The 24,685-nt window shown below is 44.4% G+C and overlaps 2 protein-coding genes and 1 pseudogene across 2 annotated transcripts in view; 1 reads left to right on the top strand and 2 right to left on the bottom strand.

Annotated features, from left to right (window-relative positions):
* The window catches only part of GRAMD2 (GRAM domain containing 2), a 35,784-nt gene extending 29,339 nt beyond the window's left edge, over positions 1-6,445 (bottom strand). Inside the window, exon 1 of the mRNA XM_006888397.1 lies at positions 6,313-6,445. Within this exon, the coding sequence (XP_006888459.1) occupies positions 6,313-6,445 (133 nt within the window). The remainder of the gene's footprint in view (positions 1-6,312) is intronic.
* A 150-nt stretch (positions 6,446-6,595) lies between these two features.
* LOC102873776 lies at positions 6,596-21,979 on the top strand (annotated as a pseudogene).
* Positions 21,980-23,981: 2,002 nt separating this feature from the next.
* PKM (pyruvate kinase, muscle) overlaps positions 23,982-24,685 on the bottom strand; it is a 16,995-nt gene continuing 16,291 nt past the window's right edge. Inside the window, exons 9-10 of the mRNA XM_006888396.1 lie at positions 24,594-24,682; positions 23,982-24,088 (exon numbers count right to left, since the gene is read on the bottom strand). Coding sequence (XP_006888458.1) covers positions 23,982-24,088; positions 24,594-24,682 — 196 coding nt within the window. The remainder of the gene's footprint in view (positions 24,089-24,593; positions 24,683-24,685) is intronic.

Raw genomic sequence — 24,685 nt, 5'->3', positions numbered from 1 at the left:
TCGAAACTGGGCCTCCATGAGTTTCCAGTGCCTGTACATCACACAGGAAGAGCTTACAAAATCTTTCTCCCTCGAGGCAGCAGGCAGATTTGAACCACTTGCTTTTGGGTTGCCAGTACAACTCCTTACTATTAAGCCATCAGAGCTCCCTAGACACAGCTTTAGATATGTTGTTTTTATGTGATATAGAATCAGAGCTCCTCAAAGCTGACCATTCCATGGGTTTTTAGAGGCTGTGAATCATATGAGAGAAGACAGCCCATCTTTCTACCTTGAAGCAGCTGGTGGTTTCAAACTTGCTGCTTTGGGTTGGCAGCATAACTCCTTAACCCCTAAGTTATAAGAACTCCTTAGATACTAGGTATAGATAGAGATATTATGAAGATGGCACAACTGTGTTCACCAAAGGGAGGAGGACTTGAAGTATTTGCTGTAGAAGATCAAAGACCTTCAATATGGACTGAAGCTCAACATCAAGAAAACCAAGATCTCACTACTAGGCCAATTGTCAGCATCATGAGAGAAGAAGAAAATATTTAAATCACAAACAATTTCATCTTTCTGAGATCCACAGTCAACACTCTTGACACTAGCAGTCAGGAAATCAAAAGATGAATTGCTTTAGGAAAGTCTGCTGTCAGGGACCTTTCTGGAGTGCTAAAGAGGAACAGTTCAGTCTAGGGACTAAGGTGCACCTGATTCAGGCAGTAGTCTTCACAATTACTTGCTATGCATCTGAGAGCTGTACAATGACTAAGGATGACAGAAGAATTGATGCCTTTGAGTTGCGGTGCTGGAGAAGAGTCTTGAGCATATCATGAAAATCATGAGTATTGAGCAAAAGAACAAACAGTTCTGTCCTGGAAAGGCTGAAACCAGGTTGCTCCTTGGAGGCAAGGATTTTGAAACTCTGTCTCACATACTCTGGGCATGTTGCCAGGAGCAACAAGTCCTTGGAGGAAAGCATCATGCTTGGAAAGGTAGAAGGTCAGTGTAGGAGAGGAAGAACCTGGATGAGATGGGCTGACACAATGACTGTGGCAAGGAGAGCCAGTGTGTCAAAGATCAGCTCAGAACAGAGCAGGGTTCAGAGATATTATTCACATGATTGCTATGAGTCGTAGTTGACTCGACAGCACATAACAACAAGAAGTTGGTGATCAGTTGTCTGAAGTGGTGCACACACAAAAAAAGATGTCAAGTATGATTCTGTTTCAAGCTGTTTTGTTGAGACACAGAAGAAAAATAAGACAAAACTTCACTGAAAAAAAGGAACAGTTTAGGGGGAGAAATCATTAATTCAGTCTTAATCATATCTAGGAGATAATCAAGTCAAAGTTTCAAACTATATGCAAGAAAATGGTCAGAGCTTGGGGATAAAGTTTTAAATTACTAGTTCATAGATGGAAACAGGAGGTATAGATTTCTCTGTGAGAGTGTACATACAAAAAGAAGAGCTATCAAGAAGAATACCAAAGCAGTTCCACGGGGAGAAAACAGTCTTTTTAATATACTAAAAAGGTTGAATCCAGCCTTGATGGTACACAACAAGGGGGAAAAAACCTAAAACAACAAAAACCCCATATGATATCTACCTATAAAAGAATGAAGTTGGACCCCTACCTCACACCATATCTGTATCAGTATAAACCAAAAGAATAGGCAAGAAAAAAATAGATATATCTGATCACACCAAACTGAGAAACTCGTGGTGCTAATGATATCATCAAGAAGAATCACCCATGGTGAGCTCTGGTGGGCTAGTGGCAAGAAGCTGCACTGCAATCCCAGAGGTGTGCAGTTCGAATCCACCAGATTCTCTGCTGGAGAAGGAGGACAATCTCCTCCTGTACCTGTCAGATCCAATTTGACAGTACACACATATACACAAATAATAATAATTTTTTTAAAAAAGAACACCAATGAAAGAACTTTTCTTTTACTTTGCAAAGAGAGGAACAAACTGTGGGGGGAGGGCTGGGCAGGGAGAAAAGTGCAACCATGAATGAATGGAAATCCAAAATCTCTGTAAATTCTTTAAAATTAATAAAATAAATCAATAAAATAATTTTTTTAGGTTTTCAATTTATTTTATTTATTGTGATTTGAGTGAAAGTTTACAAGTTAATTAATTTTCCATGTAACTATTCATACACACTTTGTTTTAGAAAATTAATTATAATACTTACAATACAATCACTCTCTTTGCATTTCTCTGTAGTTTACTTCTTTTTTTTTTTAAATTTAGGTTGTTTATTTTTCATTTCAATGAACATCTACAGAGATTTTGGGATTCCATTCATTCATTGTTGCACCCTAATAAAATAATTTTTAAAAACCCAATCACCCATAGGATGGGATAAGTTATTCTTACAAATAATTTATATGGTTTAAAAGTTAAAAAAAAAAGTCAAAGCCATTGCTGCGGAGTCAGAATTGACTCATGGCTCACCCTCCTGTGGGTTTTCAGAGGCTATGAGCTGCACCAGAGGAGACTATTCATCTTTCACTTGGACCCACGAGTGGATTCCAATTACCTCTCTCTCTGAGGTTTGCAGCACAACACTCAGTGGACTGTACCTGCCACCAGGGCTCCCTGTATATCTGCTAAGGGTCTAACATATAAAGAACTCTCTACAACTAACACAGCAATAAAAAGATAAATAACCCAGTTAAATAATGGACAAAAGATTTGAAATTATAATCCCATGAGAACATGCTCAACATTATTAGTCATGCAGGAAAGGCAAATCAAAGGCACTTTTGGTAAATGAGATAACACTCATACCAGAAGACTATAACCAACAAGTACTGACGTGATGTGGAGAAACTGGAACCTCATTCATCACTGATGAGAATGCAAAGTAATGCAGCTGTGTTGGAAAACAGCTTGGTGTTTCCTCAAGTGGATAAAGACAGAGTTATTACAAGACCTAGCAATTCCAGTTCTAGGACTATGCCACCAGAAAATCAAAGACATATATATCCACACAAAATCTTATACATGAATGGTCTGGAGTACAATCCATAATGGTAAAAAGTATGGGGGGAAAGCCCAAGTATCCATTGACAGGTAATGTACTGACATATTCTACAATAAGGATAAATTTAAAAAAATATATAGTAAAGCTAAACATGAATGGCCATGTATTTTATGAGCTCTGGTGGCTTAGTAGTAAGGAGCCGTGCAGCCAACCTAAAAGCATGCAGCTGGGGCTGCGGGAGAAAGCTGGACAGTATCCTCCCAGGTGACGTATTGCCTTTGCAATGGAGAGTCAGCTATGAGTCAGTTCCCATTCGAGGATCCACAACTACTACTTTGCATTGACCAGAATAGGCAGAGGAAACTCTGCTGACATGGTCCTTAGAGAGCTGTGCTACTAACCCAGAGGCAGTGCCTCTGGCAGTTCGAATCTACCAGCTGCTCCACAGGAGAAAAGTCAGAAATCTCTTCCCTTGGGACTTACAGCCTCCATAAATCTGCTGGAAGGCCAGCTTTGAGTTCGTTCAGGCTCAACTGCAAAGTGCTTTTGAGGGAATAGGCAGTGTGACAAAGTAGATTAGTGGCTGCCAGGTTCAGGGGGTGAGGAAGGGAGAGAAGGAAGGTGCATGGCTCCTAATGAGAGTGACAAAAATGTTCTAGAATGAAGTGACAGTTGCATAACTTTCTGAATATACTAAAAATCACCAAATTTTAGACTTTAATGGGTAGAGTTTATGGTATGTGAATTACATCTCCAAAAAAAAAAAGGAGGAGAAAGAGTAGAAAAGAAGAAAAGTAACAAAACAAGATGTCATGGAAGAAGGAAAAATGGTTTCAAAAACGAGGAAAACAGTAAACAGTGTTGAAGTTTGCTGAGAGGCTAAGAAAGGCAGCCATTGAATTTGGCAATGTAGACACCCGTAAGTTTTGCTGATGGTGTTAGCTGCTTCATGTGAGCTGGGACTCATAGTGACCCTATGAAGAACAGATCTGAACCTTGCCCTGTGCTCGCCCTCCTCACAATCTCTGTCATACTCAAGCCCACTGTGATAGTCACTGTATCAACCCCTCGTATTGAAAGTCTTCCTCTCTTTCTCCGACCCTTCATCTTTCCCAGAATGATGCCTCTCTCCAAGGACTGTTTCCTCCGGAGAACATGCCTAGAGTAAGTGAGATGAAGTTCCACCATCCTTGTCTCTAAGCACACACTTATCTCTGGTTGCACTTCCTTCAAGAAAGATTCCTTTGCACTTTTGGCAGCCCATGGTATATTTAATACTCGATGCCAAAATCACAATTCAAAGGCATCGATCCTTCTTCATTCTTTTTTATTTATTATCCAACTTGCATAGGAAACACTTGCAGAAAACTCCATGACTTGGATCAGACATACCTTAGACTCTAAAGAGACATTTTTGCTCTTGAGAACTCTGGAGAGATCCCTGACAGCAGATTTCTCCAATGCAAGATGTCTTCTGGTTTTTAGCAAGGACAAATTTGGTGTGCAAGTGGGGCCTGAAGTCAGACCTGGCCCTTTGGGGCTGGTGACTGTATCCAGGAGATGGACAGTGACAGCAGCCTACAGGTGAGGCTGTTCCCACAGGTCAGAGGCCAGCACCACACCAACCTCACATCCTCCCTCCTCCCTCTGGCTTGCAGTGAAAGATCAAAGAGAAACTGGAAAGGAAATGTGATCATAGATTTCTCTTCTGGTTTTCTGAGGGCGTTATTCATAGCAGAGAGGGAGGAGCCACAGCCTCACGGGTAGTCAGGTCAGGTGGTTTCCCAAACCACCTTTATCTGCTCCTCTATTCTGGGTGGAGATGGTTGAGTAACCGCTTTGAGAGCGCGTTACAAGTCTATTTTCTGCTCCCTTCTTTGGAAGGATTTGTAAATCAGGGTCACTCTGGCCAGGGCGGGCAGCCACACCCCGGATTCCAGCACTGCACTTAACGGCAGCTCCGAGGCGGCGCCCTGCCTGGCCTGTGATTACGCAGACTCCAGCCCTGCCTACCCAAGCCGCCCGCGAGAGGCTAAAAGCTGGCGCAGACGGGGCTGGATGTGGTAGCAGCGCCCCCATCGCCTGGCCTCCCGAGAAAGGGAGCCAGCGCCCAACCACAGATGGCCTCCTGCATCACTGCCCAGCGCAGCAGTTGGTAGCTGGCTCAGATTCGGGACACACCGAACAGGGGAAGGGTCCGGCTCTCAGGCCTGGGACAGGCTCCTGGGAGCTCAGCTCCACGTCTCCAACAGCGCCCCAAACAAGAGTTCTGATTCCTGACTAAGTCTCAGGGAGTATGCTGTCTTGAGAACACTTCCTTTAGATTGTTTAGCTGAGGGGAACCCACCAGCAATGACTGCTCGCCCCACTATTAATTCAGCATTGTTCTGGAGGTTCTGGCCATTCCAGGGAACACCAGGGCTCCTTGGAGAAATGGCTGACTCCACATCTGGAATGCACAAATGAGGCTAAAATATCTTAAACCGGCAAGTAAAAGTGAAAGGGAGTAAGTACATAAAGCGGTTACACATTAAAAAGAGGCTGAATTATTCTTTGAAGATAATGAACTACCTAGAAAACGCGATGAGAGTGAAACTGATTACACAGCTCTAAGAGAAGTACTCAAAGTTACTGAAATGTGCAGGTAGAAACTGGAGTTGGTGAATGTTTTTGCTGTATACTCAACAACCAGTAAAAGAAATTATTTTTTAAAAATAAAATACTGTAAGAGAGTAGCTCAGATGTTCATATATTTGGGCACTGGGCTAGGCAAGGCAATTATAAGGATAAACACATAATTAACTCTTATGGCCTTAATTGCTATCCCAAAAGTTATAAATTAACATAAGAATAAATAGTTTTCCCCGGAGAGCTTTAATCAACAGTTACATAATTATATAAACAGTTTATATATTATAAGATATAGTTGGGAAACAGTCTATTCACAATGATCGTAAAAATAACCCTCTAAAATAGTAGGATTAAGCTTTACAAATATAGAAAACTTATGTGAAGAAAACGATAACGTGTGTGTGTGTGTGTGTGTGTGTGTGTGTGTGTGCCATCAAGTCAGATCCAACTGGAACAGGAGAAGACCACCCATCCTTCTCCAGCAGAGAATCTTGTGGATTAAAAACTATAACTTTCAATGACATAACAGAAGACTTTAAAAAAGTGATGATTGCTGCTATCTGGGGGACAATGCAAATTAAAAAAAAACAAACAAAAAACACCACACAACAACCAGATTCACCTCAACTTATAAATGTAACCCAGGCCTAATAGGACATGTGTTCTTGATAAATTAATTTCTTTACATTTCACCTACCTAGAAGACTACACATGTAAGAATAGGAAAATTTTGGACGGCGGCGGCGGTGACTCAGGGGCCGGGTCGTCGAGCAGCGGTGGCGGCCGCGGCGGGCTACTACGGAGCAGCCATGAGGGCCGGGCCCAGTCATCGACAGTTCGCCCTTCATCTCTTCATATATTTATTGAAGATATCTCCTTTTTTAAAGCTGCTATCACCTTCTACTCTTTTGGAGGATTCTTCTCACAGCATGTCTGCAAATGTGAGTGACTTCCTCATGTTGTGTTGGTGCCAATCTGCCATGCTAGCCTGTCTACAAGGGCCAGGTGACCTGTCCTTTCAGCTTCTTTCTCACACGCAGATGAACACTGGACTTCAGAAATGGGACACTACACAGAAAATGAGAACTGCTCACTATCCTACCCCAGCTGAATTGGATGCGTATGCTAAGAAGGTTGCAAACAACCCACTGACTATAAAAATCTTCCCCAACAGCGTGAAGGTTCCCCAGCGGAAACACGTCCGTCGTACTGTGAACGGCCTCAACACATCAGCCCAGCGCTACAGCCCTTACCCGACTCAGGCTGCCACCAAGGCAGGCCTGCTTGCCATTGTTAAAGTGCCAGCCAAAAGCATACTCAAAGACTTTGACGGCACCCGAACCTGGTTGCTCCCTGAGGCCATCACGAACCCCCCAGTGGCACCCTATGCTACTGTGGCACCTAGCACTTTAACCCACCCCCAGGCCCAGGCTCTGGCCCGCCAGCAGGCCTTGCAGTATGCACAGACCCTGGCCCATGCTCCTCCCCAGACGCTGCAGCACCCTCAGGGTATGCCTCCACCCCAGGCGCTGTCCCATCCTCGGAGCCTCCAGCAGCCTCAGGGCCTGGGCCACCCACAGCCTATGGCCCAAACCCAGGGCTTGGTCCATCCTCAGGCCCTGGCCCACCAGGGTCTCCAGCACCCCTCCAACCCCTTATTGCATGGAGGCCAGAAGATGCCAGACTCAGATGCTCCCCCAAATGTGACCGTGTCTACCTCAACTATTCCCCTTTCGATGGCGGCCACCCTGCAGCACAACCAGCCACCGGACCTGAGCAGCATCGTGCACCAGATCAACCAGTTTTGCCAGACGAGGGCAGGTATCAGCACTACCTCAGTGTGTGAGGGCCAGATCGCCAACCCCAGCCCCATTAGCCGCAGTCTGCTCATCAATGCAAGTACCCGTGTATCGACCCACAGCGTCCCTGCACCAATGCCTTCTTGTGTGGTCAATCCCATGGAGCACACCCATGCGGCTACAGCTGCATTGCCTGCCACAGGCCTTGTCAACCTGCCCACAGGCATCTCTCGTGCCCCTACTGGCTACCCTAGCGACCTCAAGTCAGTCGCCTGGAACCAGCACCAGCTGGCCCACCTACAGCAGATGTGCAGCGAGGCTGGTGGGACATCAGCAGCCCCTAGCCTAACAGGCAAGCATGCAGCAGGACGTGAGTTGGCAGGGCCTGGCTTTGTGGGCAAGCCCCCTGCCTACCCACAGGAACTCTGCCTGGCACAGTCCTTCCATCTGAAGCCACCCTTGGAGAAGCCAACCCCATCCCCACCAGTCAGTGGCCTGGCAGCTCCCCTGGCCTACCCCAATGGTCACTATTTTCAACCCCTGTGGAACAACATTCTGTCCACTCCCAATAGCGACAGCTCGGGCTCTCAGGACCTCACCATGCCCTTCCATGGTGGGCAGCCTGCAGGTGCACCCCTCGACTGTGCTGCTGCTGGGGCCCACTACCGAGCAGGGACCGGGGGCGGTCCAGTGGCCAGCCAGAACAGCTTGATGTAAACAGTGGATTACCTAAGTGGGGATTTCCAACAGGCCTGCTTCCGAGAACAGAGCCTGGCCATGCTGAGCAAGGCCCACCGTGCCCCTGGCAGTCGTGCCCCTGATCCCACAGATAGTCGAAGTCTTCATATTCAGCACCCAGGGTGCAGATAGGTAGTCCTGGTGCCCTCCACAAGATATACAACATACATCACCCCCTCCTAGGTTTAGTCTTACTTTTGAGTAACTGGATAGTTTTAAAGGTTTTTGCTCCTCCAGTGTGATCATTCTTTGATGTCTGAGAAAGGGAATTTGGCAGGATCTAATTGAGGGCAGAGGTAGACCAGACCCTTGGAGCCCTCATACTCCTCCAGCCCCAGCAGGCTTTTCTCTCCCTCCTGTCAGTCCCTCCACTGTGGCCATCCCCCAGCAGCTTCCTGTCTTTGCTTCTTTCTCTTAAGACAGATAAGGACTACGGGAAGGACCCTAAAGTGATGTAGGTGTCCAGCCCCTTAAGCTAGACTTCTCCCTCTGCTCCTTTTTAGGACTAAGAAGCCAGACATTCCAAGTCTTTTGGGAACCAATTCCTTTTTCACCCAAAGACTTCAAATTGGAACCAACCCATCTTCATCTCTCCATTCCTCAAGACTTTGTTTTGCATATTTACCGAGCCCACTGCCACTATCCTTGCCCCTTCTACTTCAGGGGCGTCCTGCAGACACTTAGCCATAGTCTTGGGACATGGAAAAGTATGTATTGGCATCTTGGTTTCTTGTTTCCAGCCTTAGATAAATTCCATTCTGGAGGCTAGAAGTTAAAATCAAGGTGTTAATAGAGCCATGTCCATTCTTGAAGTTCCCAGGAAGAAGTTCTCCTTGTCTTTTTCTACTTTCTAGTGGTTGCTGGCATTCCTTGATATTCCTTGGCTTGTAGTTACACCACTCCATCAAGTGTTCCTAAGATCCCTTTCTCACTGTTGTGTCTTTCCTAACTTCCAAGCTGCCCTTCTCTCCCAAGCTCTCCTCAAACAAAAAAATTATCTTACTCATGGAATTAGGTAGGTAAGGGATGATCACACTGGATTCTGGAATTAAAAACACCAAAAAAAAAAAAAGTTAAAATGAAAAAAAAAAAGAATAGGAAAATTTTAGAGGGAAAGTTCAGCCTTGAGCACTATGTTCTTTTAAAAATTATCTAAGAGTTCCAAAATAAAATAGTAACTCAAAAGACAAAATGGGAACCTTAAGGGGGCAGTGAGTTTATGCTGGTGGGGGAAAAACTGCTTAAAAAAGGAGGATGAGAATGGCTACACAATGTAAAGAACATAATCGGTGTCAATGGTACATGAAGAAACTGTTGAATTGGTATATGTTTTGCTGTGTATCTTCTGAACTACAACAAATAAAACTATCTTTTTATAAAGGAATAAAAAGATAGCAAAATTTTAAAGAAGACAAATAATGCAAAGTTGTTTTTAAAAACAAATGTTATGCAAACAATAAATGCTGGCAAGGTTGGGGAGAAACTGGGACCTTTACCCACTGTTGGTGGGAGTGTAAAATGGTGCAACCACTCTGGAAGGCGATATGGCGCTTTCTCAAAAAGGTGCAAATAGAGATTCCATTTGACCCAGCAATTCCACTACTGGGAATAGACCCTAAAGAAACCATAACCACCACCCAAGCAGGTATATGCACACTCATGTTTATGGCTGCATTGTTCACAATAGCAAAGAGATGAAAACAACCCAAGTACCCATCAAAAAAACGAATGGATAGAGAAGCTCTAGTATATTCACAAAATGGAATACTATGCAGCATTGAAAAAGAAGAAACTCATGAAATAATATACAAAATGGATGACCCTAGAGGACATTATACTGAGTGAAATATCTCAGTCACAAAAGGACAAATACTGCATAAATGCCACTGTTATAAAATAGGACTGACATCAGGATTGGGGAGAAACTAAGAAAAGAGGGAACAAATAATGTACACTACATTGAAACAGATGAGGGAGAGAACTGCTTAAATGGAATATATGATTAGGTATTATTTGCATGACAACAGTCCAGAATAAGAGCTGCATAGTAAAGTTGGACTGGGGTGGGGGATTGTACAACAATTAAAGAACTTTTTATTTATTTATTTATTTTGGCCATATCCATAAGCACTTTATTACACAGATCTGGGAGAGAGCAAGTCATCTCCAAGACTCCTCCCCCTATTTTATTATTTTTTGTGTAGGTACCGTCAAATCTGATCTGACTGCTACAGGAAGAGATTGTCCCTCCTTCTCCAGCAGAGCATCCGGTGGATTTGAACCACGTACCTCTGGGCTTGCAGTGCAGCTTCTTGCCACTAAGCCACCAGAGATCGCTGATTTTTTTTTTCCAAAGAGAAAAATGAACTGGTGGGAGGAAGGAGTGGGCAGGGAGGAAAAGGTGCAAAAATGAAGGAATGGAACCAATCCATGTTTTCTATAAACTTTCATTAAAATATCAATTAAAAAACCAAACCTGGCTGTCTGGCCTGGCGAGTCACACTCACAGAGACCTAGCCTGAAAGGAGAATGGGCTTCACTCTCTATCTCGCCACGTCTGGCCCTTCTAGTGGTGTCGCTGTGAAGAAAGTGGTTCAGCTGCTTTGACTGGAGGCTGGGCTCCACCCCGTCAAGGTTTCCCAGGCAGTTGCGGATTTGAAACAATTCTGTCTGCAGAATGCTCAACATGACCTCTTACTGACTGGAATATCTTCAAGTACAAAGATTTCCTAAACCACTCTTAAGAACCAGTGAATATTCAAAGGAGAGCTAAATAGGAAGCCTGTACAAAAGCTTATCCTTACAACACATGTGCCACAATATACAGATTTCTACTTTTGTCAGTTCTTAACATCTACCTCTCTGAATTTTCATAAGTTTCTATTTCACAAGGGTAGTAATTCTTTTATATACACTGGTAGCCACATATAATAAAGTCCTTGATACAAAAAACAACCACCAAATTTTATCTGATGTCAAACAAACTAAGTGCTAAAGAATTATAATATTTAAGTATTTGCTACCTTAAGAAAAATTCATAGATTAACAGAATTTAAGGGGAAATCCAGAAGATAACCTATGGATAAATGAGAATATAGTATGTAGCATAGTATGTAACAAAGGTGTTTATTATAAAGGTGAAGATAGTGCAGAATAGGGCAGGGTTCAGATCTGTTGGTCATAGGGCTGCTATGAGTTGCAGTTGACTTCTTGGCACCTAACAATAAAAATGAAAGTGTTTAAGGTAAAAGAGAAATGTATAGTCTCATAAATGGTATTTAAGAAATTACTTGCCTCATACTATTCACAATACATTCTAGATGGATTAAACATGCAAATATTTCCTATATCTATAAAGAATTAAAATAGAGGAGAATTTTTAATGCCAAAAAAGTTTTTCTAAACAAGATACACAGAACACATAAAATAATTATAAAAATTTTAAACTTTTTAAAAAATTAAAACTTTCATATACCAGATTTTAAACTGGTGTAGAATTGGTATTCTTATTATAAAAAAAGAACTCATTCAAGTAGGTTTTTAAAAACAGAACAATAATACAAAGTAGGTAAAAAATATGAGCACTGCATTTTGCATTCACAAAAAATTATCTTTTTTATTGTTAAAAAAATGACAGTATTCAATATGGAATGTGGAAAACAGTCATTCTTTATATTCCACTTCTAAAACAACATTTAATTGTCTTGACAGATATCTAATTCCCCAAGTACAAATTCTTCGATTTAAAAGCCTTATTCTCAAGAATTTGAAATAAATGGACAAGCAGGCAAAAAATTTCTATACATTTGATTAACAATAAGGAGCACTCATGGCTTAATGGGAAGGAGTTATGCTGACAACACAAAGGCTTGTGGTTCCACTTCACCAGCTTCTCAGAGGGAGAAAGATGAGCAGTCTCCTTCCATGTAATTTAGTGTCTCTGAAAACCTGCTGGAGGGTCAACTAAGAGTTGATTCCAACTCTATGGTGGTGTTCTTAGGTGCCACTGAGTCGCGTATGACTCACAATCACCCTATGAGCAACAAATCGGAACCCTGTCCTATCCTGTACCATCCTCATAATTTCTGACAAACCTGAGCCCACTGCAGCAGTTGCAGGGTCAATTCTTTTGGTTGAGGGTCTTCCTCTCTTGATGACCCTGCACTTTTCCAAAGATGATATTCTCCAGGGAATGGCCTCTCCTAACAAAACGCCCAAAGTATGAGTTAAAGTTTTGTTACATCTGCCTCCAAAGAGCATATTGGCTGTACTTTCTCCGTAACATATCTGTTTGTTCTTTTTTTTTAAATTTATTTATTGTGCGTGTACCATCAAATCAGATCTGACTGGTACAGGAGGGAAATTTCCCCTCCTTCTCCGGCAGAGCATCTGGTGGATTTGAACCGTGTACCTCTGGGATTGCAGTACAGATCTGTTTGTTCTTTTGACAATCCACTACAATTCAAAGGGATCAATTCTTCTTCTGTCATTTTTATTCATAGCCTGAATCCTCAAATCTTATTCCTCAAACTGGCATCATTACTTCTCAGTAATTTGGAGAGGTCCCTGAATGCAGACTTTCCTAATGCAATACATCTCCTGATCTCCTGATTCCTGGTACCAAGTGTGTTGATTATGGATCCAAAAAAATGAAGTCCTTAACAGTTTCAATCTTTTCTCCAGCTATCATGATGTTGCCTCTTGGTTCAGTGGTAGAAGTTTGTATTCTTGATGTTGAGATGCAATCTATACTGAAGGCTGTAGCCTTTGATCTTCCACAGCAAGTATACCTCAAATCCTCTTCCTTCACTTTCAGCAATCAAAGTTGTATCATCTACACAGTGTAGGTTATGCAACCACAACATAGTTAATAATTATGAAGTGAGTAGTAACAATAGTTCACTTATATGATGAATTGCGATAGTAGATTGCTATGCGACTGGCTAAAAATATGTGCTCATATGTAGGGGAAATATCTGAAATATACTGTGACTCTTAGCAAAAAATAGGTCCAGATCAGTAAGTATTATAGAATTAGAATTACATGACAAAAGGGGGGAGGAATCACTGTTTAGCGGTGAACATCAAACAACAGTGATGATGTCTGAGAGGAGTGTTATGAAGTAATTTCACTCTAGATGGTCATCTTTTGTTTGAACTTATTACAGGAAAGGGCTCGGGTGGTGTATCGCAACCTAGTGGACCGCTAATTAAACTGTGTGCAGTCTGACTCTGCCAGCTGCTTTTTGGGAGAAAGATGAGAGAGTCCATCCAGTCAAGATCTCTGGCCTTGGAAACCTGGCGGAGCTGACTAGGAGTCAGAATCTACTCAGTGGCAGTGGGTTTGGTCAGTTTTTCTTAAAACTAGATTGAGATTCCCTTAAAAATCAACAGAAGTAATAAAGAAGATGAAAAGGAAAAATATTTTTAAATTTATTAGACCTTGAAGACTTACAAAATAGCACTTAGTATTGAATGGACATTCTCACACACTCCCATGTGCTAGGGCAGTTTGGCAGGGGTGGGGAATGGAGAGGGGGTTCTCAGATTTTATACATAGGTACCATACTTCCTCTTTTAATAATTAAGAATGAGACATAGACTTGAATGTATAAGAATGTTCACTGAAGTGTATGAAAGAGTAGAAACAAAACAAACGAACCAAACAGGAATAACATAAAATAGATCTAATTACAGTTCATTTATTGATGCCTTTGAGCTGTGGTGCTGGAGAAGAGTATTGAATATACCATGGGCTGCTAGAACAAACAGGTTCATCCTAAAGAGGGTGAAACCAGGCTGCTTCTTGGAGACAAGGATTTTGAAACTTTGTCTGACATACTTTGGGCATGTTGCATGTCCTTGGAGAGGGACATAATGCTTGGAAGGGAGGAGGGACAGCGCAAGAGAGGAAGACCCTTGATGAAATGGATTGACTCAGTGACTGGAGTAATAGGGATAGACGTGTGTCAGAAACAATAAGGTTGGCCCAGGATAGAACAGGGTTTAGGGCTTTTGTACATAGGGTCACTATGAGTTTTAAGTGACATGACGACACATAACAACAACAACAATGAATGGGAGACAGCAATGAAAAGTGTAAGTTATTATTAAAAATAATTCTACATTATTAAAGATAAAAAATAATAGAAAAGCCTTAATTAGCACACCAGGTGATGTGCGCACACACACACACACACAAACCTGTTGAAACTCAAATAAAGTCAACGGATTCTACAACTGTTAATTTTGTGATTGTGTTACTGTATATGATTATGTAGGATATTATCACTGGAGAAAATTAGATGAAAAGTATATGAGCTCTCTATTATTTCATATGTATTACTTCATGCAGTTGCATAGGAAATCTATAATTACTTCAGAGTAGAAAGTTTCTTTTTAAAAATAAACTTTGCACCCTGAAAAGGAAAAGTTTTTTCCTGACAGGTGGGGCTGAATCGTCACAGAAGGGCCTTGTCTTTTGTGTTCTCAAAGCTGGAGGGACAGTGCAGAAACTATTGGTGACCTTTTGGTTAGAAGTCCAGTGTGACACGCTGCACCGTCAGGTCAGTTAGGCAGAAGGTGTTGTAAAATGTGCGGCTCCGTGTAACTATCATCTGTAAGTTACATCACTGAAGCCCTGATTCTTAGATCTTTCCAACACCCACAACGTTTCTGTCTCAACTCAGAACTTTCCATCTAGCTAGAGCAATTACTTACTCACCAAGGAACAATCCTACACTCATAAAACTGGATCCCCTCCAGTACAGAGTCTGGGCTACGACCACTTGTATCCTCTCTTCTGAGTGTCCTCAGAGTCTCCTAACATTGAAAAGTCCATTCACCCCCCCCACCTGCTGCTTTTAAATGGGGACACCTAGATGTTTCCAGTTCTCTTGTCTTTTTCCACCATTATGGATCCAGGCTGATGGCCTAATAGAAATCACATCCCTTTGGGGTCCCATCAAGGATTCCAGGCCAAGTCTATGAACTCCTGGAAGTATGGGGGAAATCGCTGTGCATGCCTGAACCAAGGCACATGCTTCTAGGAAGAGAATATCTTGTATCAGTGCTCAGTGTAGACTGTGTCTCCCCAGTACATAGGAAATTCTGCTTTAATTTAATCAGCAACAAAATAGATTTAAAATAGAAACTCATCAGAGAGTTGGACAATGACTAAGGAGGAGAGAAGGAGAATTGATGCCTTTGAGCTGTGGTGCTGGAGAAGAGTATTGAATATACCCTGGACTGCCAAGAAAACAAACAGATTCATCCTCGAGAGGGTTAAACCAGGCTGCTCCTTGGAGGCAAGGATTCTGAGGCTTCATCTAACACATGTAAGGAGGGACCGGTCCTTGGAGAGGGACATCATACTTGGGAGGATGGAGGGACGGCACAGAAGGGGAAGACCATCTGTGAGGTGGATTGATTCAGTGACTGGGGTAATCAGGATGGGTGTGTCAGAGGCAGTGAGATTGGCACAGGATAGAGCAGGGTTTAGGGCTGTTGTACATAGGGTCGCTATGAGTCGCAAGCAACTTAACGGCACATAACAACAACAATGTATATTTAATGTATATTTATTGCTGCATTATTCACAATAGCAAAAAGATGGAAGCAGCCCAGTTGCCCATCTCCAACAGACCTAATCCCATTTCTCCAGTCACCCAGTCAATCATTCTCATCCTGGGTCTTCCTCTCCTGTGCTTTCCCTCTACCCTTCCAAGCTTGATGTCCCTTTCACAGGACAGGTACTTTCTGCCTGAAGTATGTGAGACAGAGCTTCAAAATTCTTGCCTCCAGGGAGCAGCCCAGTTCCACCTTCTCCAGGACAGACTGGTTTGTTCTCCTTGCCGTCCACACAGTATGTTCAACATTCTTCTCCAGCACCACAACTCAACAGCATCAATCCTTCTTCTGTCATCCTTAGTTTTTGTCCAGCTATCAATCCTTCTTCTGTCATCCTTAGTTTTTGTCCAGCTCTCAGATGCCTAGCAAGTAATTATAAAGACCATGACCTGGATCAGGTGCACCTTAGTCTCCAGACTGACATCGTTGCTGTTCAGTATTCTGGAGAGATCCCTGACAGCAGATTTTCCCAATGAAATTTGTCTTTTGAGTTCCTGATTGCTGATGCCAAAGATTGTGGACTCAAGCAAGCTGAACTTATCAACAATCTCATTTTCTCCTCAGTCCATCATGAAGCTGCTAATTACGCAGCATTGAAAAACAATGAACTTGTAAAACTACACAATATGAGTGAGCCTGGAAGACATCATATTAAGTGAAATCTCTCAGTTATAAATAGGCAAATACTGCATAACACTGTGGTTATAAAATAGAACTGACAGAGGTATTGAGGGGGAAATAGTGGATAGAAAATGGACACTGCAGTGGAACAGATGAGGGGGAGAACTGGGAGAGAGGAATGTATGGTTAGTCATTATATATATGACAACAACCTGGAACAAGAGTTGCATTGCAAAGTGGATTAGGGGAGGGAGGAAGAGGGGAGGGTGAAGAAGGAAAATGTTCAACAACAAATGAATGAAAACCCAACCTCTCTGTGGTTATTGTGAAACATGTAGATTTTTTTAAAAGGAATACATTTAAAACACTTGGGATAAAATAAACACTCAGCTAGCACTAAACACCCCAGCACTTCAACTGTGGTCTCTAAATACCATTTCCTGCTGAAAAGAACCAGCACTCTCTGGAAAAATGGAGAAACTCCAATTATAAGTAAAAAAATTTACAAATGAGACTAGAACATCTAACACCAGAAAACAGAGAGCCATCAAAGGCCACTGTGACATCAGAACTACTCAGGAGACTATCTGAAGATGAGGCAACAATGGGACAATTTGAACATCAACAAAAATGATTTCCACATCCAGTCTCTAAAACAGTGTTAACAATCACCACAGACAAATGTTGAGGATGCGAATGAAATCTGTAACAGCTGCAGCAGATGTGCAGCAATAATGGACTCCCAGTTAAAACAAAAATAAACAACAACAAAAAATATTTCTGGTCATTCACATGATGGAATACTATGCAGCACACAGGAGCAACAATTTCGAAAAATACTATGCATGTAACATGGGAGAGGCTGGAGTGTATTGTGCTGAGTGAACTAATACAGTCTCATAAGGACAAATACCACACAAGACCATTATTGTAAAAATAGGACAACTAGTAAAACATGTATGGGAACCCAAGGTGGAGAGGTCTGAGGGTGGGTAGGGGTGAAACCACAGCGTTGTAGTTTGGTGGGGGAAGAGAGGAAGATTCAGGCGAAAAGACAGGGTAATGATGGACAAGGTCCAATGCTGACTGATTTTATAAAACATAATGCATGAGAATGTATGAAACACAATGTGAACGAAGAATAGTGTGAAACAATGCATACAAACTTAGAAGCAAATAATTTTTTTAAAGTAATCTATACATACCTCTGATCATAATATTTGCTCTTTTTTGCATATGTTTTAAATTTTCCAGTATAAAAAGATTTAAAACATAAATATCTTTCTGCTGGTTTGGTGATAGAAGTTCAGTAATAAGAGTGTCCATCCTAACCTATTTTGTTGGGCTATTACAAAATAAGATTTTCTGGATTATCCTTCAAAATTTAGAACAGTTTTCAGAAGTTTCTGTGGTTCAAGTGATCACTGGCAAGTTGTGAGCAGCTTGGTTAAAGCTAACACATATTAGAAACACTCTTCTCTCTCTCTCTCCCTCTCTCTCTCTCTCTCTTTCCTATAAAGGAGAGGGGGGAAATTTTCTTAGAACCAGTCACTGTTGTTTGTTTGTTTAGGTTTTCCAGCCACCTGGCTGCTCTGGTCTAACCAAAACCCAAGGTCTAATCAAGTGCTGATCAGTCGATTGCACTTCTCAGTAACTTTATCAGGCAAAGCAGAACTGCTTCACAGAGTTTTCAAGGCCGTAGTCTTTACAGAATCAGAGAGCAACACCTTTTCCTATGAAGTAGTTGGTAGATTCAAACCTTATGGTTAGGAATTAAGCATGTTAACCCCTGCCCCATGAGGGTAGAGCCTGTTACTTCAGAGAAATGGAGGACTCAAGCAAAATGAAATACCAATAGGAGTTTGACCGTTACTATACCCTTGCTGTTTCGTGTCAACACTGTAGAGAGAAATGCAATTCTTGTTTGATGTAAACCAATGTTTTATGTGATTTTTATTACAGTTTAAAACCAATCCAGTACCAACCTCAAGGTAATGTCTATTAAAAAATCTTAACTATGTAATTTTTCTAGTGGATTTTAAATATCACCTGAGGACACAAAACTTAGGACAAATACTTAAAGATTGGTTCAGCCTCTATGAGCTATTAACACATTTCAGCTTTAAATTTTGTTCAATCCCAGGGAGTCATTTCTTTTTTTTTTTTTTCCATTATTATTATTCTGTTGTTGTTTTTGTGTTTTGGTGTTTTTTTTTTACTTTTTTTAAAATTTTTTTAAAATTTTATTATTTTTGTGTGAGTATACCATCAAATCAGCTCTGACTGGTACAGGAGATTGTCCCTCCTTCCCCGGCAGAGCATCTGGTGGATTCGAACCGTGCGCCTCTGGGATTGCAGTTGCAGCTCCTTGCCACTAGGCTACCAGAGCTTCCCTTTACTTTTTTGTTTATTTGTTTGTTTGTTTTTTCTATAGTGAGTCATTTCTAACTCACAGCAATTCCATACGACAGAAGAGAACTGCCCGGCGGGGCTCCTCAGGCTATAATATTTGCAGGATCAGATCAACAGGTCTTTTCTCCTGAGGTGAGTTTGAACTGCTGACTTTCTGATTATGAGAAGTGGGTGTGAAGGGCGTGCTTAACCACTGAGTCATCAGTGCTCCTTAGTCCTAAATTATGAGCCCGTATTTCTATACTTCAGCTGTAGTCACCGTGGAGGAGAGAGGAATGAAACAATTTGTCCTGTGGTGGCTTATATTCTTGGGAACAAGGTCATCTGCACAGGAGTATCTGAGGGAAAGTTGTCACTTCTTAATAACACAGGAAGCTTCATTCCCAGGAGTTTCTGTCCTCCCCTCCTTCTCTTTCTGACATTACTAAAAAGGTAGGAGATTAATCAAGGCTTCAAAGGTTAGTGATAACAGGTGGTGACATCGATGCCCTGCAGCCCAGCTGAATAGCAGCACAGTGGCCAAGGTTGGCTTCGTGCTGCAGAATTTGGTGAAAATCTGTTCACAGCTCAGGAAGAGAGAAAGGCAAACTATTTTCTGGTGCCGGTGTTCATATTTAAACACTGGCCACTGAAGAAGAATGCTGCTCACCCCGCCTTAGCTTCCTGTGCAGCCCATGGACTATAGTTATAGCAAAGGAGAAACTGGAAAGAAAATCTTCAGAAATTGAAGGAGGACACATACGAGTTTACAGTGAGTCACTGAACACTGGCCTTGAGAAGGGCTTTATTAGGGGAGTCTAGGAGATCTGGTGGTCTAGTGGTAGGAGCTATACTACAAACTCAAAGACACAGGTTTAAATCCATCAGCTGCTCCAGGGAAGAAAAATGGGCAACCTCCTGTGACTTCTTGCCTCTGAAAACCTGTTGGAGGGTCAGCTATGAGTCGGTTCCATCAAAAACAAGGAATCCTGGTGGTGCAGTGGTTAAGCACATGGCTACTAACCAAAAGACTAGCTGTCTGAACCCACCAGCCTCAGAAGAAAGATGTAGACACACACTATACGCTTCTACAAAGATTTATAATCTTAGAAAGCCTATTGGCCGTCCTTATAAAGTTATTTTGTTGAGGGATTTTTTTACAGGTCAATCTCCAAATGATGGTGAAGGAGGTGCTGGGAGGGGAAGTGACTTGCCCCAGGCCACAACAAAACAGGGACAGCATGAGCCCTAGAACTCCCATTTGATTTCCAGAGTGAGGCTCCTGATGCTGGTCTGACAAATAGGGTACGTGGCATTTCAACAGTTTAAGGACTAAGGATGGGGTGGAGCCACTGAAAAGGAGCTAAGAGCTCAGCAGCTCCTGGAAGAGCTTTACGGGGCTGGTTGGCATAAACTTGTCTTGGGTAAAGTCAACATTAGAGGGTCATGGGAACATTCCAGGAGATGATTAGCACACAATTCTCTCTGGTTTCCACCAAGACTCAGACAGCTGAAGGCAACCAGCAGCATCAAGGCATGAAGGATAAGAGGGGATGCCCCACGCTGTTTCTCTCCAAGCTATTCAGAAATATCCACCCAGGAGAAGTGAGGAAGGAAAAGTTAGATTTGGTCTAAGGAGAAGCTATCTTGGAAGCTCAGTGTTAGCCTCTGTCCACTTTGCTCTCTGGGATTGTCCATTTGCCCCCAAAGAGGCCTGCTGAGGCTGCTCCTCAATGCCACTGCCTAACTGGCCTGTCCAACTCTACCCTCAGACCTCAGTATCTACCAGCATGGACTGGATCAGATTCTCTAGCTATAGCGCATGGCAGCCCACCTTCATCAAGCCTGACCACCCCCTGCAGGATGTATGGGACCCCTCTAGTCTACCTCTCCCCAGCCCCTTAAATCTTTATTCTGAAACGAGTCAGACTTCAGAGCCAGCTGGAGTTGTACAAGAGGCAAAGGAAACACTGGGTGCCAGGGAAGGAATTCCTTAGCCAAGGTGCAAGGAGCAAGTACTGGGACCTTTGAACAACCATGAAGTGGTTGAGAGTAAGCAAAGGAGGGCAAATGACAGCAAGAAAGTCCCCCAGTAACTCCTTTGAGGACTGGTCCGAGGGCTCCCCCACCCCATTCCGGAGCTGCTGTGGGCTCACACATCCATCCTACCTGCCTGGCCAGGCCTGCCCTGCTCCCCTCCCGAGCTCAGGCTGAGCTGGGGACCTGAGGAGGAGCAGGATCACGTCCCCTTATGTAAGAGCTGTGTCTGTCTCTCTCTAAATAATCCCACTACCAGGGCCTCAAGCTTTCAAATGGAAGCGCCTTCCTTCCTCCCAGGGCAACTCTGGACCAGATCTGGGAAGCCAGTCGTAGCCCGCCCAGCGGGGACCAGCCTGGCGCACGGGTGCGGCTGAGTCGTGCTGGGACAGCTCCGCGCGCCTCCCGAGCAGCGGCGGGCCGCTACAAGGGCAGAGCCGGCTGCGAGCAGAGGGCCCGACTCCTCCCGAGGCGGCCGGGGAGCAACAGCCTTGGGGAGGGGGACAGGGATGAAGGCAAGTAGATGTGGCTGGGAAAGGAATGAATGACTATGCGAACAGATGAGCGGAGACAGCACCCAGGAAGTCGTCCCAGGGAAGGTTCCCTGCCCTGCTCGGTGCTGCCAGGATCATCCCTGTGCCCCCAGGCTTGGATACCTGGCGCGGAGCCGCCGTGGATATCCAGGACCCCGCGCGGCCCCGGGGCGCCCCGCAGCACCGCGGCTCTGGCCCGGAGCCCGCATTCCGGCGCCCGGGAAGCGCGTGCCCGGCAGGCAGAGGCTCACAGACACCGCCCGGCAGCGGCCCCTCGCGGCGGCCTCCTGGGCCCCAGCCCGGCCTGGGCCGCAGTCCCCTTACCTGTCCGCCTCCACCACTTCGCTCCGGCGTAGGGCAGTCATCACTGCGCCGCGAGCACCCGCGGGACCCTGCCTGCCCGGGGCGTGCCCGCCTCAGCCCGCCCATTGGCTGCTGCCCGGGACAGGCCCGGCCGGTGGGCAGTGCCTCCCGCCCCCCACCACCTCGCCCCGCCCGGCTAGGACTTTACATCTTCCCGACCCACGCCCCAGACGGGGTGGGCGCCTCCTCACCTATCCCTGTCCACACTCCTGATGCAGGAGTTGATTTTCCTCTGCAACGAAGTGGTATGTAGGGGAAATAGTGCCGATGGCAAGAATCGAAATCAGGCCCGTGTCCAAACATTTGTCACCATTGGTTTCCACGCATAGGACACTTTGAACAGCAAGTAAAAAGCCTTGCCACAGCTTGCGCCCTCACAATCTGTCATGTCAACCTGTTATTCCATCCATCTCCTGAAGGGTCTTCCTTTCACTGACCCTCCACTTTTCCAAGAGAAACGTCCCTTATCAGGGACTGGCTCCCACCCAATCACCCGGGAACCCAGGTGGACATGAAGTGTTAGGGATATGGGCAAAGGTGGAAAATCTTAAGGGATAGAGGATCCACCATGAGGTAGATGTAAGCTCCAAAGGACGAGGTTCACCTTCTACTTTTCACATCACAGCATTTTCACAGATAAAAATGTGTGTGCTCATTTCCCCCTTTTCAACAGAGCAAGATCCCCTCAGCAACCCTTGAGCCATGAGTCCTTAAATATGAAACTATTTGTAACTATTTACTTGCTGAAGCCTCTTCTACAGGTGGCCATGGAACTGCCAATGGTTAATAGAAACTGACTTCCTTTCCAGTGGTGATAAGCACAGGTCATGTGCCGTACTTGTCATACCTTCTATACTCCTCTGCCTTGTAGTAAGCTATTCCTGCCCTCCACCACCTTCTCCAAACTCTGGAAAAGCGTCAATCTCCTTCCAGAGGGAAGAACAAGTCTGCCTGGAGACTAGAATGCCCTCAAAGTCCTTCTCCCACTAGAAACTTCTTTGTAGTGACGGCCAGAAATAAGGGTAGTGAAGACACAGGATGTTGTTTGGTGGTTGACGACACGGTAATCATGAAATGGACTCATTTAGGACACCTCTTCCCACTAGGTAGAAGAGTAGGTTCCATTCCCAGCACTTTCCCAGCAGCAAGGCCCTGCTACAAGGGTATCAGCAATGGATGGTCACAAGAGGAGCCCAGGTCTACTTCTGGAAGCTTAATCCTGATTCCATTTCCAAGAGCATACATTTCAAACCTAGTTTTAAGACCCTAAAGGAGAGTTATGAAGGTTTGTCACTCATGGGGCCCTTTGCCCTGTCTCCTCAAAGCTTTTGTCCAAATACACTACTTTTCCACTAGATTTCTGACGGTGTAAACTGCACAGGAGAAAGGTGTGTGGCCTCTGGGTGAGCAACACAAGCGTCTATAAACATTGAAATTTCCCCATCTAGTAATCCTACCTCCCTAGAGTGTGAAGGGGGTAACAGACACCCCAACCCCACCCCACAAGAGTGAGCTACTTACTGCTTTCCTGAGCAGCCCTGCGCCCTGAAGATGACAGGCAGTCTGAACACCTACCACCAGACCCAAGGCTCTTGCCATTTTTATCCTGCTCAGAGAGCAGGGTTAAACCTCCCAGTAGAAAAAAAGAGGAAACAGGTGCTTCAGCTGTTGTTTATTGACATACAGGTAGGCTCTATAGCAACAGGCCTGGAGGTGGCTGTAGTGGGAAAATGGAAGGTGGAGGGAGGAGTGTTTGTAGAGACAGCTGAATGGAGTGCAGGAAAGAGAAGTGCCCAATACACGAACAAGGTGAGAACAGGGGAGGCTGAAGGACTGCAGAAGCGATTAAGGGCCAAGGCCACTCTGCGTACACTTTAACCACTGCCCCGTGGCTTCGGCCCTGGCTCTTGCTATTTCCTGACCCCAGGCCAGGACTGAATTTTCTACAGGAACTGAACACAAAGGAGAGGGAATCGCTGACCTTTTGCATTAAATAAGCACAGGGCCTCCAGTCCTGCACCCCTCATTCTTCCCTTGCCCGAGAGGAGAAAGATGAAGGCAGTCAGCCTGAGTTACCTCACCAAACCAGGGTCTTAACAAACAGTCATGTGTCACAGAACTTTGTCTTTCTTCCCTGTTGTCCCAGCCCACCAGTGCCACACTATCCCAAGTAAGCACTACAAGCGTTGCTGGCCTAATGGATGGGTTGTGGGGAGAGGATGGGACAGGGGCTGGAGGACGTCCCCCAGGGTCCATCATGGCACAGGCACTACACGCATGGTGTTGGTGAAGCCGGAGCCTGGACGCCACCCAGTCAGCACAATGACCACGTCTCCACTTTTAAAGAAGCCTCGAGCTTTACCTGGAGGAAGAGAGGAGAGAGTACTAATGAGAAAAAGCCAAGAGAGGCAGGGACCGCACCACAGCTCAGTGTGTGGGATGGGGTAGGTGGTGCTGTTGACTGCTACTCTCTCAAGCCACAAGGTGGCGCAACACACATGCACACACAGGACAGGACAGGAGGTTGAGCTCTTGAGACTTCCTTATCGCATGCATGGCATAGTTGGCAGGGACCTTTGGACATCATTTATTTTATACTCTAAGGGGTGGAATGCCTTGCCCAAGGTCAGAGTAGCTGTTGTCTCACATCCTGTGACATTCTTCACAAGGACAAAGGCCACAGTGACATACACAGCTGGTCAATTTTTAAGAAAATTCAGTCATGAGCACAGATCAGGGTCTCTTGCATTGGGCCCTTGGTCGAGAGGGAGAGTTTCAGTTTCGAGACCATTCCTAGCAAGGACAAGGTGTGATCAGTCGGGGTTCCCACTTTCAATCCCTAAACTTTTGGGAGCCCAGCCACATACCGACATTCATGGCCAGGTTCACCCGGAGGTCCACATCTTCAGCCCAGGCTGACTGCACTGCGTCCTTGCACAGCACAGGGAAGATGCCACGG

The sequence above is a fragment of the Elephantulus edwardii genome, unplaced genomic scaffold, assembly GCF_000299155.1.
Source record: "Elephantulus edwardii isolate Elephantulus edwardi_28Jun2011 unplaced genomic scaffold, EleEdw1.0 scaffold00066, whole genome shotgun sequence".
Classification (NCBI taxonomy): domain Eukaryota; kingdom Metazoa; phylum Chordata; class Mammalia; order Macroscelidea; family Macroscelididae; genus Elephantulus; species Elephantulus edwardii.
The sequence above is the reverse complement of the archived record's forward strand: the minus strand, read 5'-3'. Positions and strand labels throughout refer to the sequence as shown.